This window comes from Uranotaenia lowii, unplaced genomic scaffold, assembly GCF_029784155.1.
Source record: "Uranotaenia lowii strain MFRU-FL unplaced genomic scaffold, ASM2978415v1 HiC_scaffold_157, whole genome shotgun sequence".
Taxonomy (NCBI): Eukaryota; Metazoa; Arthropoda; class Insecta; order Diptera; family Culicidae; genus Uranotaenia; species Uranotaenia lowii.
In genome coordinates, this window is record NW_026597599.1 from 22261 (window position 1) to 40193 (window position 17933).

The following is a 17933-nucleotide window of genomic DNA, read 5'->3' on the forward strand; positions in this document are numbered from 1 at the left end:
AGTCTTGTTGAAAAATGACCTTGTAATAACTTTGTTACGTCTGCAATGAACAAAGCGAACGGAAAAGTAGGAAAATCGCATGCCATGCAATAATGTCACATTTCAGATAAAAAAGGTGCGATGTTTTCGTAATACAAAATAATTTACCTATTATCAAAAATCTGTACCTTTGAAAAAAGTTATCATCCTGAAAACTCAAAAAGTTTCTTGCATCTACAAGGCTTGTTTAACTACCCAACTAAATATCATCAAAAGAATTTTACTGCATTTTTTAAGCTATATAAATATCTCTATCTTTCTCTTCTATTTTACTATCCGTGTAAATCTCCGTTATTTATTTGGCAGCTCGGTCATCAGACGTTTTCAAAATCAAACAACGAAAAAAGAAAATTACTCTTGTCGTGTAATCGGATTTTCCACTTCTGGTGCGGGTCGGAGTTTTCTAATATTTTAAGAGATTTCCGTCGTTGTTTCCATTTCCGGGCGTGTGGCAGTGTGCATTATCCCTAGGTAAACGTTTACATAATCAAATAGTACCGATTCCTGGGGTGTAGTTGCGGAAAAACGGATTTAAACAATACTCGCTGCAAGGTAAGTCCCCGTTTTCACTCGCTGAGTAACTTGGACGGCCATCATCATCAATCAGCAGGTCGATTTTTTTTTGTTTTTTTTATGATAAGCACAGATAACGTCCGGTACAGACTTATCATCATCCATTACAAAGATATTTTAATGCTGTGATGTTTCAGCAAAACAAACGCGGTTTAAAAATTTGAGATCTATTGGAGGTAGTATCCACTTGATTTATGTTAATTGATTAATTTGAAAGGTTATTGAAATTTTATTGAGTAATGGTAGTCTTTATTAGATGATACATACCAGATTAAGCGAGTGACATGAAAAACGCACTTATCTACATATTTCTTAATTAAGCAGCATGATATATATATTTTTTTATTTATTAAAGACCCTTTATGATTTTAGAGAAATAATTGTAAAACCGGGACGTTCTCTCAAAAACTGATACGATAAAACTGAAAAGTTTTTACCTTAAGTTTTTGAACGTATTTGTTCCGTCGAGTCATACCGTATTTGTTTATGCCGAGTGTTGCACTGGTGCACCACTAGGTGCTGTCAAACTGATTGGTTATTCGGACAGTGTTGCTCTGGTTTTGACCTGGTGTTGCACTGCCATCGGGCGGTGTTGCCCCGAAAATTTTGTCAGTGTTACGAGAGAGCGTGTGAGTGAGTGAGGTAGCAATACAATGGCGACGATTTGTGTTTGTTTTTATCGGGTACGGTGGAACACTAACGAGGGGAGAAAACAAATACGGTATAAGTTTGTTCCACTATTGCTGATTGTGGCTTCCTAGATATGTCTCTGGCTGAGTGTAAGAGTATAACAGACAATGCTCTTAACATAAGCGATAGTAACGCTAACATTCCCCTAACAGAAGGGCTTTAAGTATGTGTTTTATAGTTAGAGGAATTAGAGGATTCGGTAGTTCAGAAGGGCAATAAGTATGTGGTTCATAATTTGAAAATTCGAGAATCGACATATCGACAATCGAATGAAATAAATATATAGCTAAGCCCATGGTCATCAGAAATAAACAATAGACATATTTCAGCACATGGCATCTGATAGTTTACCGGGTTTTAGCCTATGGCCATCAGAAATATACAAAAGCCGGGTTCAGTCCATAGCATAGGAAATGATTTGATAATAATAAAAATAATGAGATATTAATAACAATAAAACTAAAAACCTTGAAAAAGGGAAGATGTGGCATCCTAGATAGGCCTCTGGCTAAGTATACAAGAACGATAGCAATCGCTAACATAACTGAGTTCCCACGTATCTTGAGATCAATTATGTCTTATGAATCAACCTCGAGATGAATTTTGATTATTTTCTTTAGCGTCATTAATGCATTGAATGATCTCTCAAATCCAATTTAGCTAAAAAATCTAATTTTCCTGTTCACGTGGTATCTGAACGGCCCTTTTTAACTTGGGTGCAAAATGATAAAATTGCATAAAACGTTGAAATATGGTGTTATCTCGAAACATTTTTTTTTTGTCAAAAATCGACGTTGAAACTTCAAAAATCACCAAAGGCCGCACCAAATCGGTAAATTGAAATTTTAATTTTGGTGCAAAATGACTTACAAATGCATAAAACGTGAGATCTGGTGGTAACTCGAAATAATTTTTGGCCAAAAATTGAATTTCTGGAACTTGGCAGTTTTTCGGCAAACCGACTAAGTCAGAGAAATTTCATTTTGACCAATTTTTTTTCGATATAAAACCAGATTTCACGTTTTATGCAATTTACAAAATGTATTTATATGGTCGGTTTTCGAAATTCGACATGACCCATTTGGCTGCCACCTTAATGTTGTACACTGAGATGTTTGATCTTTTTTTACTTATTTACTACGGACGTTTTCTGAGGTATTTTAAATTAACATATTTATGTCCATCTAAATTTAGGTTTTTTTTTCATTAGAAATAATTAACAACCATGGGCCTCAACATATGACACTATAGTGATACTATAGATATATGTACCTAGTGAAAAAATATTATTTTCAAACGTTGAACCCCAAATTGATTGTTTTTTGATGATCACAAATCGGAAATGAAGCAAAACTACCCCGAATAATCCTAGCTGATGTGTCGCGTGGCCAAAACCATCCCAACATGACTAGCCTTGACATTCGGCTTCACCTTGCCATGTCATGGCTGCTCGAATGATTTCAAACCGTCAGCAAAAGTCCAGCCAACAAGAAAGAACAGAGGACATAGCAGCACGAACAGAACGACATAACAAAATAAAACATTCCGTAGACGGCAGAATCGATCCAGTTTTGTTTTGCCAAAATAAAACGCTAGTTGGAGCAGACTGGTGCTGTAATAATCCATACTGGTGGTAGAAGCCATTTGATAGTGTTATTTTTTATTATTTGATATCGTCACGCATCATTATTTAAATCTGTAGGTCCAACAGTTATTAAATATTCATTGAAAAAGAGCTTGTAACTTTTAGTTTCCACAAATGATGTCGATTTATAGGTTTGTTGTATGCTCATCAAGGTCTGGCGTGTGCACTGTCTAGAAAAAGATCATGGTGGATGGTTTTAAATATCAGAACAAATAAACAAAACCCAATATTCGAATTATGTTCGAATGTTTTGGAAATGTGACGGTGTGACGGAACCGAAAATTGCATATAAACTCGCGAGAACCAGCAGGAAAAAGAGAGAAAATTGGAGCGAAAAAGTGCAACATATGCATTGCATGCATATATGCTGCGATTTGCTCGGTAACGCAGCATGGATTGGGCTGGGAGTAAGTGCATTTCGAGCTATACCGGAACCGAACAAACAAGTTCTCGCGAACCAAAAGTGGGTCAAACTGGTGCTGCTGCTGTTTGTGGTAGGTTTCTATCATTGGAAAATTAGTTGCGTGACGAGCATCACCCAAGATATCGCACATTAATATGTTGTTGAAGTTGTTTCAATCAAACCTGTATACGTCGGCATGTGTAATCGAATTTGAAGTTCCCAAGAACATTGTTGAGGGTTAAGGAAAACCGATCCTTGCCATTTTGGTTATTGGTTTTGACAGTGAGAAACGGTTCGGAATGATTGGTTCGTGTTGTCGATTGGTTCTGTAGAGTATGACTAGAAACCGGAATCCGATACGGATAGCTGTTGCATAACACACGTGCGATGTTCGCAAATCGAGTGTGGGCCTATGCGCACTAAAGTGGTTCTCTTCCCCTATAAGATGAAGTAAAGTGTCAAAAAAATGTTTCAAATCCAGTGAAACAGAGCAAAAATGACCAACTTCAATGAGCAAAAGCTTTTTTCAATCTGTTGCTGCTATGAATCGAAGTTTGATCTTCGTTTAACACATTTAGCTGGATATTTAATTGTGCAATTTATGAGTTATCAACCTAGAGACCTACAGACCTATGATTTAAAAAAATGATCTCTAAGTATTCTCCTTTCCTTTCCTGAAAGTGCTAACAATTGAGTTACTGCGACTATTCCGACTGCCCTTCTACTAACATTGATTTAAAAGTGATACATTCGGCAAATAGAAACTCTATAAGTAAAATGCCTCAACACATTGCGGACCAAATACGAAATATCCCATTTTTTCGCTTGCCGCTAGTGTGCTACACTTAGATGTATAACTCGAATGATACGAGTTTTATAATGAAGCCATATTCTACTAAATCGAACATAGCATTGAGATTCCAAGTTTATAGAATTTGGTCCAGTGGTCTCTTATATAAAGTATGTCGAATGTTAGTGTTTCCGGGCTTAGATTTATTTATAATGTGTTAAATAGCAAACCTAAAATAAAAAAACTATATATCGGCATAGAGACAAAACATTAACCCTCATCCGTCCCTGAAATTTTTACCCGTCACAATCTCTGGTGTGCCAATTTGACGCTACTGACTGTCTCTCTTGTTTCCCAACCGATTTTTACATAATTTATAGTTTTGGAAACCTCGTAACTCAAATATGTTTTTCAAACATTACTCACCTACAACACTTCAGTTTCCAGTCCAAGAAAAAAATCCGAAAAAAACATGCTCCGGAAAAAAGACTGTAGGTCAAAATAATTTCACTTAGTGTCCAATAAAGCTGAAGTTAGAAGCTGTACGTTGCACATAAGGATATTTTTTTTTTAATTTTCAAGATCATTACTACAAAAAATGTGAAAAAGTGGTATAAAAACCGTACTTTCAATCAATGAAGTGTCAAAATTGTTCAAGTCACACCAAATAATTTTTGAAAGGAGGATTGAATTGACTGCAGTTTTTTTCCGAAGCATGTTTATTCGCATTTTTTTCTTAGACTTTGAATAACGGAAAACTAAAGTGTTGTATCTGAATATTTTCTGAGAAAAAATTGAATTGCATTACGGGATTTCCAAAACTATAAATTTTGTAAAAACCGGTTGAGAAACAAGAGAGATATAGCCGTTTTAAGCGAGTAGTGTTAAATTGACACTCAAGGTTTGATTAGGGAGTTTTTTTCTGGGCTTTCAGGGTGCGTCCATAAAAAAAGTAATGATGCAAAATTAAAGATTCCAAGAATTCATTGAGGGTCCCCGAAGAAATTGTTTTATTTGGATGCACCCAAATAAAGTAACAAGCCGCCATCTTCCAGTAGTGCCATATTGACACTCAAGAGCGGATTAGAGCTAAATAAGTATTCATTGCACAGAGGAGGATTTCAAACCAACATTGTCTGTGTTCTTGAATAATGTTATTTTCAATAATTTCATTTTTTATTTTTAATCTCTAGAACAAGGGTCTCACCTCATCTGTAGCTATTACGGTTTCTGAGATATTTTCAAAAGAAAATTGGCAAAATTATTAAGATAGGGTGGCTCTCATTCGGAGGGGGGAAGGGTACGATTCACCCAAAACTTTTGATTTTATTTATTTACTTTACAATAAGTCATCCTACTGATTTAGGGCCAAATCGGAGAGGGTCAATGCATTTTCATGGTCACTTGGTATGAAATAACCCATATATATAAGGCGGCATCCATAAATTACGTAACGCAAAAAATCCACATTTGTGACCCTCTCCCCCCATATGTCACAAATTGTAACGCTTCGGCGTACCCCCCTCTGAAAATTACGTAACGCTGATAATTACCCCCCCCCCCCCCATCTTATCATGTTTTTGAATACTGATTTTCGAAGGTAAAATAAAAATTTAACAAAATTTTTCAACGGTCTTTTAAACGGAATTGATATCTATCCAAATCGCTCCTTAGTTTTCATTTATGATAACTGTATAATAAATTGATTGCCTCATTACGAGCTGCTCTGTGCTTGTTAACTGATGATCTATGTACCTTGTTTACTTTATTTTGTTCAAGGAACATGCAAAATATATACCACTTAGGATTGTTTGATGAAAGAATCAAAATTGCTTTTTTAAATCAATTGAGAAAAAAATAGTGAAATTTCCGTCTTAAGGTTGAATTGAGCTCTTAGGGGTAAATGTACAAAATATTCGGTTTTCCAACGGTTATTTCACAGATATTCAATACAGTCTATCTCAGAATCTTGAAAGAGGAAAGGTAATAAACCAGTTTTAATCATGTTGAAGCTTACAAATTTTAAGCGGATTTTAGTTTGATTGTCATTCTGCAAAAATTGAATGTCATCAAAATATCTGCGATTGAACTGAATTCTTTAAGGAAAAAATCGTTACGTAACGATCAGCATACCTCCCCCCTCCCCTATGTCACAATTCGTAACGCTAGAGCTTACTCCCTCCCCCCCCTAGGAGCGTTACGTAATTTATGGATGCCCCCTAAATGGATTTCTGTCTTTCTGTTCCATATAGACTCGGAAACAACCATTTGGGAGATTTTCGATGAGGTCATCATATCTTCTTCTTGTTTTATAGCTGAATTCATCAGTTTTAATTTAAAACTTTTAAATTATAAAAGCCCGAAATCTTATCAAGTTATTTGTTGTGATACTCCTTTTCTATAGTATCTATCAAGACGAATTTCCGCATATTTCTAAAGTTCAAACTTATAATTTCACCTAACTACCTAACCTACCTAAGGGTCCAGCGCCGATTAACCGGCGCATAGGGCTGAGATAAAAGATCTCCACTGCTGGCGATCCGGAGCCAGCGTCTTCACTTGCTGCCAGCCAAGGTTCTCGTCAACTGTGCGGATTTCAGCGGCTAGACTTCGCCGCCACGAGCTTTTGGGCCTGCCTCTTCTTCGATGCCCATCTGGATTCCAGTCAAGCGCCTCTCTGCAAATCTCGTTTTCATCTCTTCGCAGCGTGTGCCCAATCCATCTCCACTTACGTTCCCGAATGAAGTTCAACGTTTGAGATCCAGTTGCCAGGCCACCAAGCGCGGATGATGTTCCGCAGGCAGCGATTCACAAAAACTTGCAGTTTTCGCGTCGTCACCGCATATGTGCACCAAGTTTCACACCCGTACAGCAATACGGATTTGACGTTTGAGTTGAAGTTATAATTTCACAGACGCTTAAGAATAAGTTCAGTTCCCCAAACTTTCGTGCTGTTGATATCAAAAACATCCGCTCAATTATGGGCAAGTTACAACGATACAATGAGATCATTTTTCAATTCCCAACAAATGATAAACTGGGCAACAAATTCAGCAACAGCAGAATGGAATCTATCTGAAACAGTACTGGGGGTGGAGTTTTCGGACCTAAACTAAGGTCTCATTTCCTATGGGAAACTGTCATCGAAGTTGAGTTCAAACAATTTTAGAATGCCCTTGAGGCTAGTCCACACTAGGAGACAGTTTGTTTCCAGACGTTTCCAATGTTTAAAAAAAAATCCAATGTCTCCCATTTTATTCGGGAGACACTGACACTGTCGTAGGCTTCCAACAACAACAGACATCAAGGTTCGTCTCACACAAAAATCGCAGTTCAAGTTGCCTAATGTGAACTTATCTTTAGCATGCCTTTTTCATCATCTTTTTTCAAATAGGTTTGAGATAAATCTTTTTAGAAGAAAAGGCCTTGAAATTTCAATCGGAAAATCGATATTCAATAATCATTCTTAAATAGAGAAAAAAGCAAAAATTTTGAACGCCAGCTCATTAAGTTTGTATACGTTCATTATTTATCATTGTATGAATCATCATATAAAACTGTGCAAACTTCCATTCAAAATGATACATAACTGCTTAGAACGGATAAAAATCCGAGGCTTCAACTTTACTTTACGATGCTCACCGCGATAAAAATCGAATGATTAAAGTTTTGATTGCTGCTGCTATCTGTAGTATCGAATTGATTTATTTATTATATTTTGATGGCTCGTCCAGCTCCTCCCGTAGTAATATTGGATGAACGCTGAATGTTCCAATGTTTCCAATTATGCATATCAATAAATATATTTCTTGTTATTGGACTTGAAAGGAAACATTTTGATTGATCTACCCATGTTGTTGAGTGGTGGTCGACAAAAAAAATGTAACTCAGCTCGACGCTAGAAGGAACAACTGTCTCAGAGTTGTTATGCCTATCTTGGATCTAAAACTATGCCACGATGTGCTCGGCCAAGTTGAGGAATAGGTAGTTGATAGGTTTAGTATAGAAGGTAGTAGTATCGTATTTTGCAATCGTCCACAGGGCGAGTCTATCTGCTGCTGCTATATACCCATAATCAGTTGACGATGCAAGTGTCATCGTTATAGTTATCGCGTTCTCGGTCGCTGTTGTTATTCACAGTCGTTGGAGAACATGAACGAGACTGTTGTACTGCGGCCGTGGCAATATCAGTCATTGTAATAATTTTTCCACTTGTCTGCCTGACTCCAGCCTGTCGAGTCGAGGTGCCTTTCGTGGGCCGGGTTTTTTCTCTGCAGCTGGGAGTTTTCATTTTCAGCGTTATCGTTCCTTCCAGTGTTGGCGAAAGGCTCAACCGAGACGGGTGAGTGCAGAACCTCGTGCGGTGTGTTTGTGTGCGTGGGAGGAATAGTTGATAGTGGAACATGTTTTGAGCACACGTGCCGGTTTCCAAGCACAATTTAAACCTACCTTTTCGTACCACACTGCTGCTAATTGATACCAGCCGTTGTCAGTTGATCGTGTAAGAATTTGTTCAGGATTTACATGTTAAGCTACAGGTGTATTCCGAAAGTTAATATCTACATCAGCAACATTTTCAACTAAGTAGATAGCGACATATTATCACGTGTTGTGTTTTGTTGGAGGCGAAGAAACATTGCAAAAAAAAATACTCATCTCCTCCTAATCGAGCTCAATCAAAGTACCTCTTCGTCTGATGACCTCAACCTACATCAATAACTAGTGAATGAGCGCATTGTGATTGGTGGCATATTTATGTACTTTTTGTGAGCAATCGGTCAATTGATTTCGACATCTGCCTCACTAGCTCAATGAGAACGGTTCTTCTTTGTTTGGAAGCTATCGATTGCTCTTTGATTCAAACATTTTCTACCAACCATCTTAGATAAGTTTTCTATACTAAAATCTAAGAATGTTTGAAGATTTTTTTTTCTCAAAATTAAATGCTTACACTTGCAGTGGGAATTATCCATGATCAACTTTCAACCTTCTTTGAGAAATTTTCTTACTAGAAGAATACAACGTTCATCGATATGGCCCTAAACATTACACAGTTCTACAAAGTTTTCCCGAGCTGATTTTGGCCACAAATTGTCGTCGAACACGCTATGATGGCATTGCTTTCTATACGACAATTTGTGACCAATATAGAATCTTTGAATCGTTATAACTTTTGCAGTTCCAAGCAAAATTGTCCCATGTGAAAAAAAACGCGCAAACGAGTAAAACGTGATGGAAATTTTTGCTAAATTTCCAATTCTTTTTTCAAACTCAAAATTCACCGACAGTTTTTTCGAAGTGAACAGTTCAAGTTAATCATTTTACAATGTTTTCTGCCAAAAAAAAAAATAAATCTATTAACCCTTCGTTTCATAAAGTAACAAATTTACAACAATTAATGTATGGAAAAATGGAAAAATCGTATTTTATTTTAATTTTTTTTCTCGATGTACTCATCATTTTCAACTGTTTAAAATGATTTTTTAGGAAAAATAAAAAATCATGAAACGAAGGGTTAAAAGCAAACGGAAAATTAGAGCCAAAAATGCTGCATGTGACACTTTTGCGTAGAATCAGAACGCATACCGATGCTATTTAGTCACACGGATACACTTTTTCTATCATTTTAAAAGCTCGTTTAGGTTTCTATTTATCCCAAAAAATCAAGTTAAACCTTAATTTGAGAAATACGTTCCTCTTTGTTTATAAAAATGTATAGTTGAGTATCGATCCTGAAAAGTGTTGGGGAAAATTTCTCTGAATAAATCACTGAATGCTCCTCGTTCTACCCCTCCACCCTATAATTTAGCGTTCTTTTCGGTGAACAACGTTATACTCAACAGTTTAAACACAACTTAAGAGAATTTCTTGATAAAATTTGCATTTTTCAAAGAACTTTCTCTTGTGTGACATTCTTGCGTAGAAATATCAACATAAAGACAACCACCTTGATGGAAATTTCATATAAGTTCAGAACAATGTATAAGGTACACCGGGGACGGTTTTTCGTATAGTTCAACTTTAAAAAATCATTTAAAAATCAGCAGTGAATCAATTTTGATAAAATCGCATTCAATGTGATACAGAACATGTTGTTTACAAATACTGAAGAGATGAACTTGATAGACGAAAAGCGAAAAAAGTTATCAAGTGAATTGTTATGGACTGCTGGTGTCTTCACTTACCCCGCTTTATGGGATAAGTGGGGACGGTAGATTTTCCCTTTGATTTCTCAGGAAATTTTCAACAAATTTGTGTTTTCTTGGTTGAATACGTTAATTTATTGCTTGAACCGTCCAAAATTTTGAAAAAAAGTTCATGGTAGTGATAATTGTGTGTATTTTATGTTGCAATACACGAGATCCGATGTTATCGAAAATATATGCTTATTCCCGAAAATACAAGTACTTTTCCCAACTTTTCATGATCCGAATGCTTAATAAAGCTAAAATGTATTGAATGAAGGAGAAACGAAAAAAATATCTAAACATCAAGTATGTATAATGCCGTCCCCACTTACCCCAGGTAGGGTTTGGAGACAACATTTTAGATTTTTTTAAATAAACTCTTTTTTCTATATTTTTAATCGCCGTTTCTTTTCCTAACTGGTTGTTTCTAATGTAAGGATTGTTTCAATGTAGAGTTTTTCGTCAAGAGCCAGCTAGTTTACGAGAAATTTGCGATTGAAAAAGATGCACATCAACTCCACTGCTGCTGCCGGCAAGTCTGTCCCATATGCAAAAACAACGAACCGAGAAAAACGGCTTTAAAGATTTTTATAAACTTTCGTGGATTTCTCGGTTGAAACTTAACCTTTTCTTCTTCTTTCTTCACAGATATTAAGATAATTGTTGTAGAATTTCGTCCAATGTGTTTTTGATTTGGAAGTTGTTGATGCGGAGGAGAAAATAATGATGGGACAGCCTTGCGAGTATATTTTCGCATACGGATTAAATATACTCGCAAAGCTGTCCCATATTTGGCTTTTCTTTTGTCAGTTGATCATTTGATTCTCTCTATCTGCGCTGTATTATTCACTTTACTGGTTGTTTACTGATAAAAATAAGTTTGAAATGATGTTTATGACATGTTTAGATAGTCAAAGATAAAGAAAATTTATCGTAAGAATTTAGTGGGTCTAAAATAAAATGAATAACAACGTTCCATGAATAAAAGAACCTGTACCATCATATTTTGGGAAGTTTTTCGGTCGATTTTCTTTTTTTAAAAAGACTAAGAGTACCTTCAAATTAAATTAATGCTGAATCAGAAACAGCAAAGTATCTTGGCTGCAAATATTTGATGAGAAAAATCAATTCAATATGTCTTAAGCGTGTGCTACCAGGTACGCGTATTTTTGTTCATAGATTTTATGAAAGCCAAGCAGCAAGTAACAGCATGACAAAAACCTAAAAAATATGGCTAAAAAAAACAGTTTGATGGAATGTACCCATTAGGCTAAACTTAGCTTGTAAAAATTATGGAGATTGTTATTTTTAACTTTACTGTACTGGTTTTTCTAGTCTAACTTTCGCAATTTCAATGAATGCTTATTTTGTCGCACACATTGTATGAATATTTGTAAAATTAACGTAAATTAGAGGAGCAATTTTGAAGCATTCTGTATAAATAGACATATGGGACAGCTTTGAGGGTATATTTCATATGAGACAGACATGACTTGGTATTTTTTCATATATGCTGAGAACAAAGTTTTGAAAGTTTTCAATCTAAATTGAAGAACTAACTGTATTTGAACGATTTTTGAGATAAACTGAAAAATGACGAAAATGCATATGGGACAGTCTTGCGAATAGCGGCAGTCCACATCGTAGTTAAAATTAGAAAATTAACGAAAAGTCACCGTAAACATCCGTTATTGTCGGAACCGTATCTCTTTCACAGTTATTGGATAGATTACAAGTAAATTTAACATTCTGCATTAAAAGTTTGAAAAAATAATTGACAGTATTGTTTTAATAGCCACCGTCCCCACTTACCCCGGTGTACATTACTTGTTTGTGTTTTTATTCGAAAGTTTACACTATGACCCAATAGTCACATGGAACAGTTTTGCTTGGAACGGCAGAATATTTGTCTCAATTTAGGCTTTTAGAAAATTATTCAAGGAAAGCGATCGGCCGGTGAAGAAAAAAGTTATGAATAAAAAACCAGTATTTTTTGCTCTCTCCCAAAAATACCGTTAACGCTTGAGATTCGCGTAACCCTCCCCATGGTCTGATCTTGTTAAAATTTGGTATGTGACCATCTGGTAAGCTAATAATCGATTTTAGCTTGGAGTTTAGCGAGTTAGATTTATCATTTGTGATTCTTCCTATACTAAGGTTAGTACACTGCGGTTCGTTAAATAATTCAAAAATGCAAACATTACTGTTTTAGAAAGGTAACCATAAATACTACAATTTCCAATCGATTTTGATATATTGAAAATAATTCTTTCAAAATGTTACCATTGAGTCTAAAACTTTCGTAGAAGCATTTTTTTTAATAAAAAAATGATTTTTTATCATTTTTTCGATCATCAATTCACTAATATAAATACCTATAGAGTTGTATACGCAAAAGTGAAGTTCAGATGATCGATAGAAATTTTATTCACCTTTAATATGTGATATAATCGGTTAATCAAGTTCTCGTTTTTTTAATATTGTAAACAAGTGGCGAAAGAATTTTCTTTAAAATGAATAAAATCTTTAAATTTGTAGTTGGAGCGTTAAAAAAAAAGAATGGAATAGCGTCAAGCTGTGCAGTCTTTTGCAACTTAAACAAGCTTTCATTAATGTCTTGGTTGATATTTTTACATGAAATTTTCACACAATCTAGTTCAACGCTCCAATACTGGGAAAAAACATTAAATTGAAACTTAGAGATTGCCTCACGAAATTCGTTGTATTTTTCGCAATCTATTTAAAGAAATCGATTTACGCGATCAAAAATGGGGTCGGTTTCATTCATTATCGCCCAACATGACATTTTTTACGGATGTTTGTATAATTAATAACATGTTTTTTTTACAAAATCAAAATTTAACATCTAGCCTCGTTGAGATTTTTTTAAATCTTCAATCTTGCTACATTTCCAAAAGTGTTGTTGGAAATTCTCCCTGCCGTTTGAAAAAAATTATTTTCGATCCTATTGTTTTCAGTGATATGAAAAATTAGCCCGAAAAAAAATTGTGTCACCTAGAATGACGGCAATTGACTAGACGGGGTGTTTAATTAGAAATTCATAAGTAAATTAAAAAAGGCACTTTGCAAGCGAGACACGAGGTAGCCGCTATATCTTTGTCATTATTTAGTCAGCTTACCGGTGGAAGCAACAATACAATTGTCGGCTTGCTAATTAAACCGGCAAACATATTTTCCATACACGTTACTCTTCATGGAAGCTTCGTTACGTACCTACTTACACCAGTCTACAACAGTTAAGATAAAAAGTTAATTTATTGTCACCTTCTTCTAACTCCCGCTTTCTCAAACCTCCCAATTGCACTTCATTACAGGTCCCTTACAGAACGTGTGTTTGAGATTGAATTTGAGAATCGCATAAGGAAAGAGGCCATCATCCGTCAGCAGAATAAGACGGCCGGGGCATCTGATGGGCGATTCAACAATTAGTCGCCGACGACGACCAGCTTCATCAGCATCATCAAGACGACAACCGACGGACGGCGGCGACGGCAGTGAAAAACGAACTTGCGCAACCGAGAGTCGTTATCGTGATTTAGATAATTGATTTGTAAAGTGTGTGCTAACTTCTAGCGGTTAGTCGAGGCCCTATATACAGAAAGCACATCAACGGAAACAACCGACCAGCGACAAAACCTTTTCCTCCCGCTGATTGTTGTTAGGTTCATTTAAAGGGCCACTGATTTTTTTTGGTTGTGTAGCTGGTAGCGTGGCAAAGAAAGCAACTTTGTGTCCTGGCAGCTACAACTAGCTAGTCTGGTCTGAAGTCTCACTTTCATCGGTCACAGTTAGTCTCCCTTAGCTGTTCGTCAAAATGAGTATGAGTAAGTAATTGGTGTTCTCATAGTGAAGTGGAAAAAAATTATTACGTTGACATTTTTAATTTTTAAGGTTCATATACGGAGAGCAGTTCCGAGGAAGACGATTTGTCCCCGCGGGATAAGGTACAGCAAAATTCGAAGGGATTTTCAGATTTTTGTGTTCGCAACATAAAACAGCACTCATTTGGTCGGCATGAGATCGAAATTGCCGAACAGGAAATGCCCGGCATTATGGCCCTCCGGAAGCAAGCCCTCGAGGATAAACCGTTGAAGGGGTCCAACATAGTAGGATGTACGCACATCAACGCCCAAACGGCGGTACTCATCGAGACCCTGATCAGTTTGGGAGCCAGCGTGAGATGGGCTGCTTGTAATATCTATTCGACCCAGGTGAGCCAGTCATACTTATACTTTTAATTTAACAAGCACCTGTTATCAAGTTCAATCAACACTCTGTCTTGTGAGATAAGTTGTACATGGGAAGAAGCTCCGCTTTTTCTTTCGAGGATGGAGGCAGCAATTGAGGGCACACGCGGCCATCCTACAGCGGCAGGAAAATATGACCTAGAAAGGTACCATATTCGTCCCCTGTCGAGAAATTGAGGGTAGGTAATTATCTAGCGGAACAAGCAGCTGTGTATAAACACTCCAGCTACTTATGATGGCACATTGAGCAATTCAGTTTATTTGCCAATTGACGATAACCGCCTACACTTTCCCTGCCTAAGTAAGTGCCATCCAACGTAATATTGATGAGACCATTTCACAGTTGATAGTCATGCAAAAAAATATCTACAGATATTTTCCGTAACTGTTAGCTTTCCACTTGATTTCACTGTAAAATAAAATTAACTGTTCTTATTTAGAATTTACTAACTATAAGATTTTTAATGAATCAACATATGTAACAAATATCGGTATTTGTAAGTTTTTGAAGGTTAGTTTTTCTGTGCTGCTCATCATTTCTAAAAGTCCTTATAAAAGAAGGTTTCAAGCTGTTGAATTTTTGGGACAACGAATTCCAACACTTCTCTTTAAATTTGAAGCAAATGTTCTTTAATCGTCTGTACGTAAACTCATATCTTAGTTGCAAATCTGTAGTAAAATGATTGACACAAGAAAGTTAAAATGATTGAAAAATGTACCTTTTAATAATCCCGAATAATTTCACCATCATTGCTTTTGTAGAATGAGGTAGCGGCGGCGCTGGCCGAGAGTGGCGTTCCGATCTTTGCCTGGCGCGGGGAAATCGAGGAGGATTTTTGGTGGTGCATAGACAAGTGCGTCCACGCCGAAAACTGGCAGCCGAATATGATCCTGGACGATGGTGGCGATGCGACGCATCTGATGCTGAAAAAGTACCCGGTCATGTTCAAAATGATCAAAGGCATCGTAGACGAGAGCGTCACCGGAGTGCACCGATTGTATCAGCTGTCTAAGACGGGCAAACTAACGGTGCCAGCTATGAACGTCAAGGACGCGATCACCAAGACTAAATTTGACAGTTTGTACAGTTGTAAGGAATCGGTCATTGATAGGTTGGTTGCTTACTATTATTCTGTGACGTTGACTAAATTTGTTTTTTTTTGTCATTTTTAGTTTGAAGCGAGCTACCGATATCATGATCGGGGGCAAACAGGTTGTGCTGTGTGGCTACGGAGAAGTTGGCAAAGGTTGTGCTCAAGCTCTGAAAGGGCTCGGATGTATCGTGTACGTGACGGAGATCGATCCGATCTGTGCCCTTCAGGCCTGCATGGATGGATTCCGCGTGGTCAAGCTAAATGAGGTGATACGAACAGTTGACGTCGTAATCACGTGTACCGGCAATAAGAATGTAGTGACCCGTGAACACATGGACAAGATGAAGAACGGTTGCATCGTGTGCAACATGGGCCACTCGAACACGGAAATCGACGTCAACAGCCTGCGGACTTCGGAACTGCAGTGGGAAAAGATGCGTTCCCAGGTCGATCACATTATTTGGCCTGGCCCCGACGGTAAGCGAATCATCCTGTTGGCCGAAGGTCGTCTAGTGAATCTATCTTGCTCAAGCGTATCTTCGTTCGTCGCTTCAATTACTGCGGCCACGCAAGCTTTGGCCCTAATCGAACTTTTCAATGCCCCGCCCGGTAGATATAAGGCCGACGTGTATCTTCTACCTAAGAAGATGGGTAAGATGAAATGGAAACATCGCATCTCTATACAGAATTTTGACCGCCAACCTCCCTTACAGACGAATACGTTGCTAGTCTGCATTTACCGACGTTGGATGCCCACCTAACGGAATTGACCGACGAGCAGGCTCGTTACATGGGACTCAACAAGGCGGGACCGTTCAAACCTAACTACTACAGGTATTAGTACTTTTATACATATTTAATAGGCAAATCACGAGGCAGTGAAAAGCAGAAAGTAAGTAACTTACCTGCTAACGAAAGAAAACGGAATCCTTTGGTATTACCAGTTGGTCGGGAGAAACTCTCGAAATCTGAGGGATACCAAGAATCAGGCTGCTAAACGATCGATTTTATTTTGTTTCTCAGATGATCCTACACAAGTAACAGTAGTGATATAAAGTCGACCCTGATCTAAAGAAAAATTAAACACAAAGCATAATGTTCATCACTACTTAAAAAAATCTAAAAAAAACACACAGGCCAAGTAGTGTTGTAGGAAACGTTAGGACTGTAGATGATAATATAATATATTAGCAAGTGAGTAGGACAAATATGGAACCAGCTATGAAAACAAAAACAAACGAAACTCTTCCGCTTCCACTGACGATGCAAAGAAAGAAAAATCAACTTGTGAAGGCATATTATATTATACACATTAAAACACACCGTTAAAAAGTGCAAATTATGAAAAAAAAAAAAAAAAACATTTAAAGTATTGTTTCAAGTTTGTTCCATTCCGAGGGGATAGTAACGGTTGGAATTCAGTTCAGTATAAAAATGTCCGATTGTAGGATTATGATAAACGAAGCGCGCTATATGTTCACACTCATTGCGGTGGCATTCGGTATCGATAGAAAAATCTAATTTGCCCTTGCCCGCCTCATTTCGTTTACCAGTTGATGAGAAGTCAATTAAAACGTTTAAAATTAGATATCCCCACGCAGAGTTAAGTGTTACTTAAACTTATTTGCTTATAAGGATGATTCCAACACTTTAACAATCTATTCCCTTACCTACGCACCTACGTTGACTTGATTTTATTGAGTAGCTTAAAATTTACAGAAAATATGTTTTTAAATTTATAGCATTTTTTGCTTAAAACCTAAATAGGTACTAACATTAAAATTCTTAAATTGTTTGAATTGGTTCTCCTATCAGTCGCTATGTAAAATTTCGTTGGTATATGTTTTGACTTGACCTTCTGTTCATACTATTATTAATGAGATGTATTTCTTAGCCTCTATCACTACGTTTATGGCGTTTATAAGGAACATTTGCATTCAACGCAAGTTCAATGCAATTAACAACAATAAATTATTTTTATAACCAAAAGAAGGTTAATTATTTAGTGCCGCGCAAATGATGCTTATTGGCAAAAAGATAATTGAAGGTATGAACCAGAAAACATTGTCGCGTTTGTTTGGAGCAACAATTTGTGAAATAAACCATTTTTGAGGCGCGTTTAGTAGTTTAATCAGGAACGTTTTAATTTAGCTTCTCCAAGTGTGATATCACATCCATTAGATATTTTTATAGTTTCAATTTCAATTCTGTGAATCCTCCGAAATTTCAAAGTTAAGCAAAGG

At 36.7% G+C, this 17933-nt stretch overlaps 1 protein-coding gene across 5 annotated transcripts; it reads left to right on the forward strand.

The window, feature by feature from the left end:
• Window positions 1-387: 387 nt before the first annotated feature.
• LOC129759450 (adenosylhomocysteinase-like 1) lies at window positions 388-17821 on the forward strand. 5 transcript variants are annotated; one of them, XM_055756903.1, is made up of 6 exons: window positions 388-591; window positions 13664-14173; window positions 14241-14560; window positions 15359-15708; window positions 15770-16341; window positions 16404-17821. In XM_055756903.1, exons 2-6 carry the CDS (start codon window positions 14164-14166, stop codon window positions 16529-16531), a joined length of 1380 nt encoding a protein of 459 aa, XP_055612878.1. In that variant the 5' UTR covers window positions 388-591; window positions 13664-14163; the 3' UTR covers window positions 16532-17821. The 5 variants fall into 5 exon arrangements, with proteins under 5 accessions (XP_055612878.1, XP_055612883.1, XP_055612879.1 ...); XM_055756908.1 differs by lacking the exon at window positions 388-591 and adding an exon at window positions 3093-3441; XM_055756904.1 differs by lacking the exon at window positions 388-591 and adding an exon at window positions 8286-8482.
• Window positions 17822-17933: the final 112 nt, after the last annotated feature.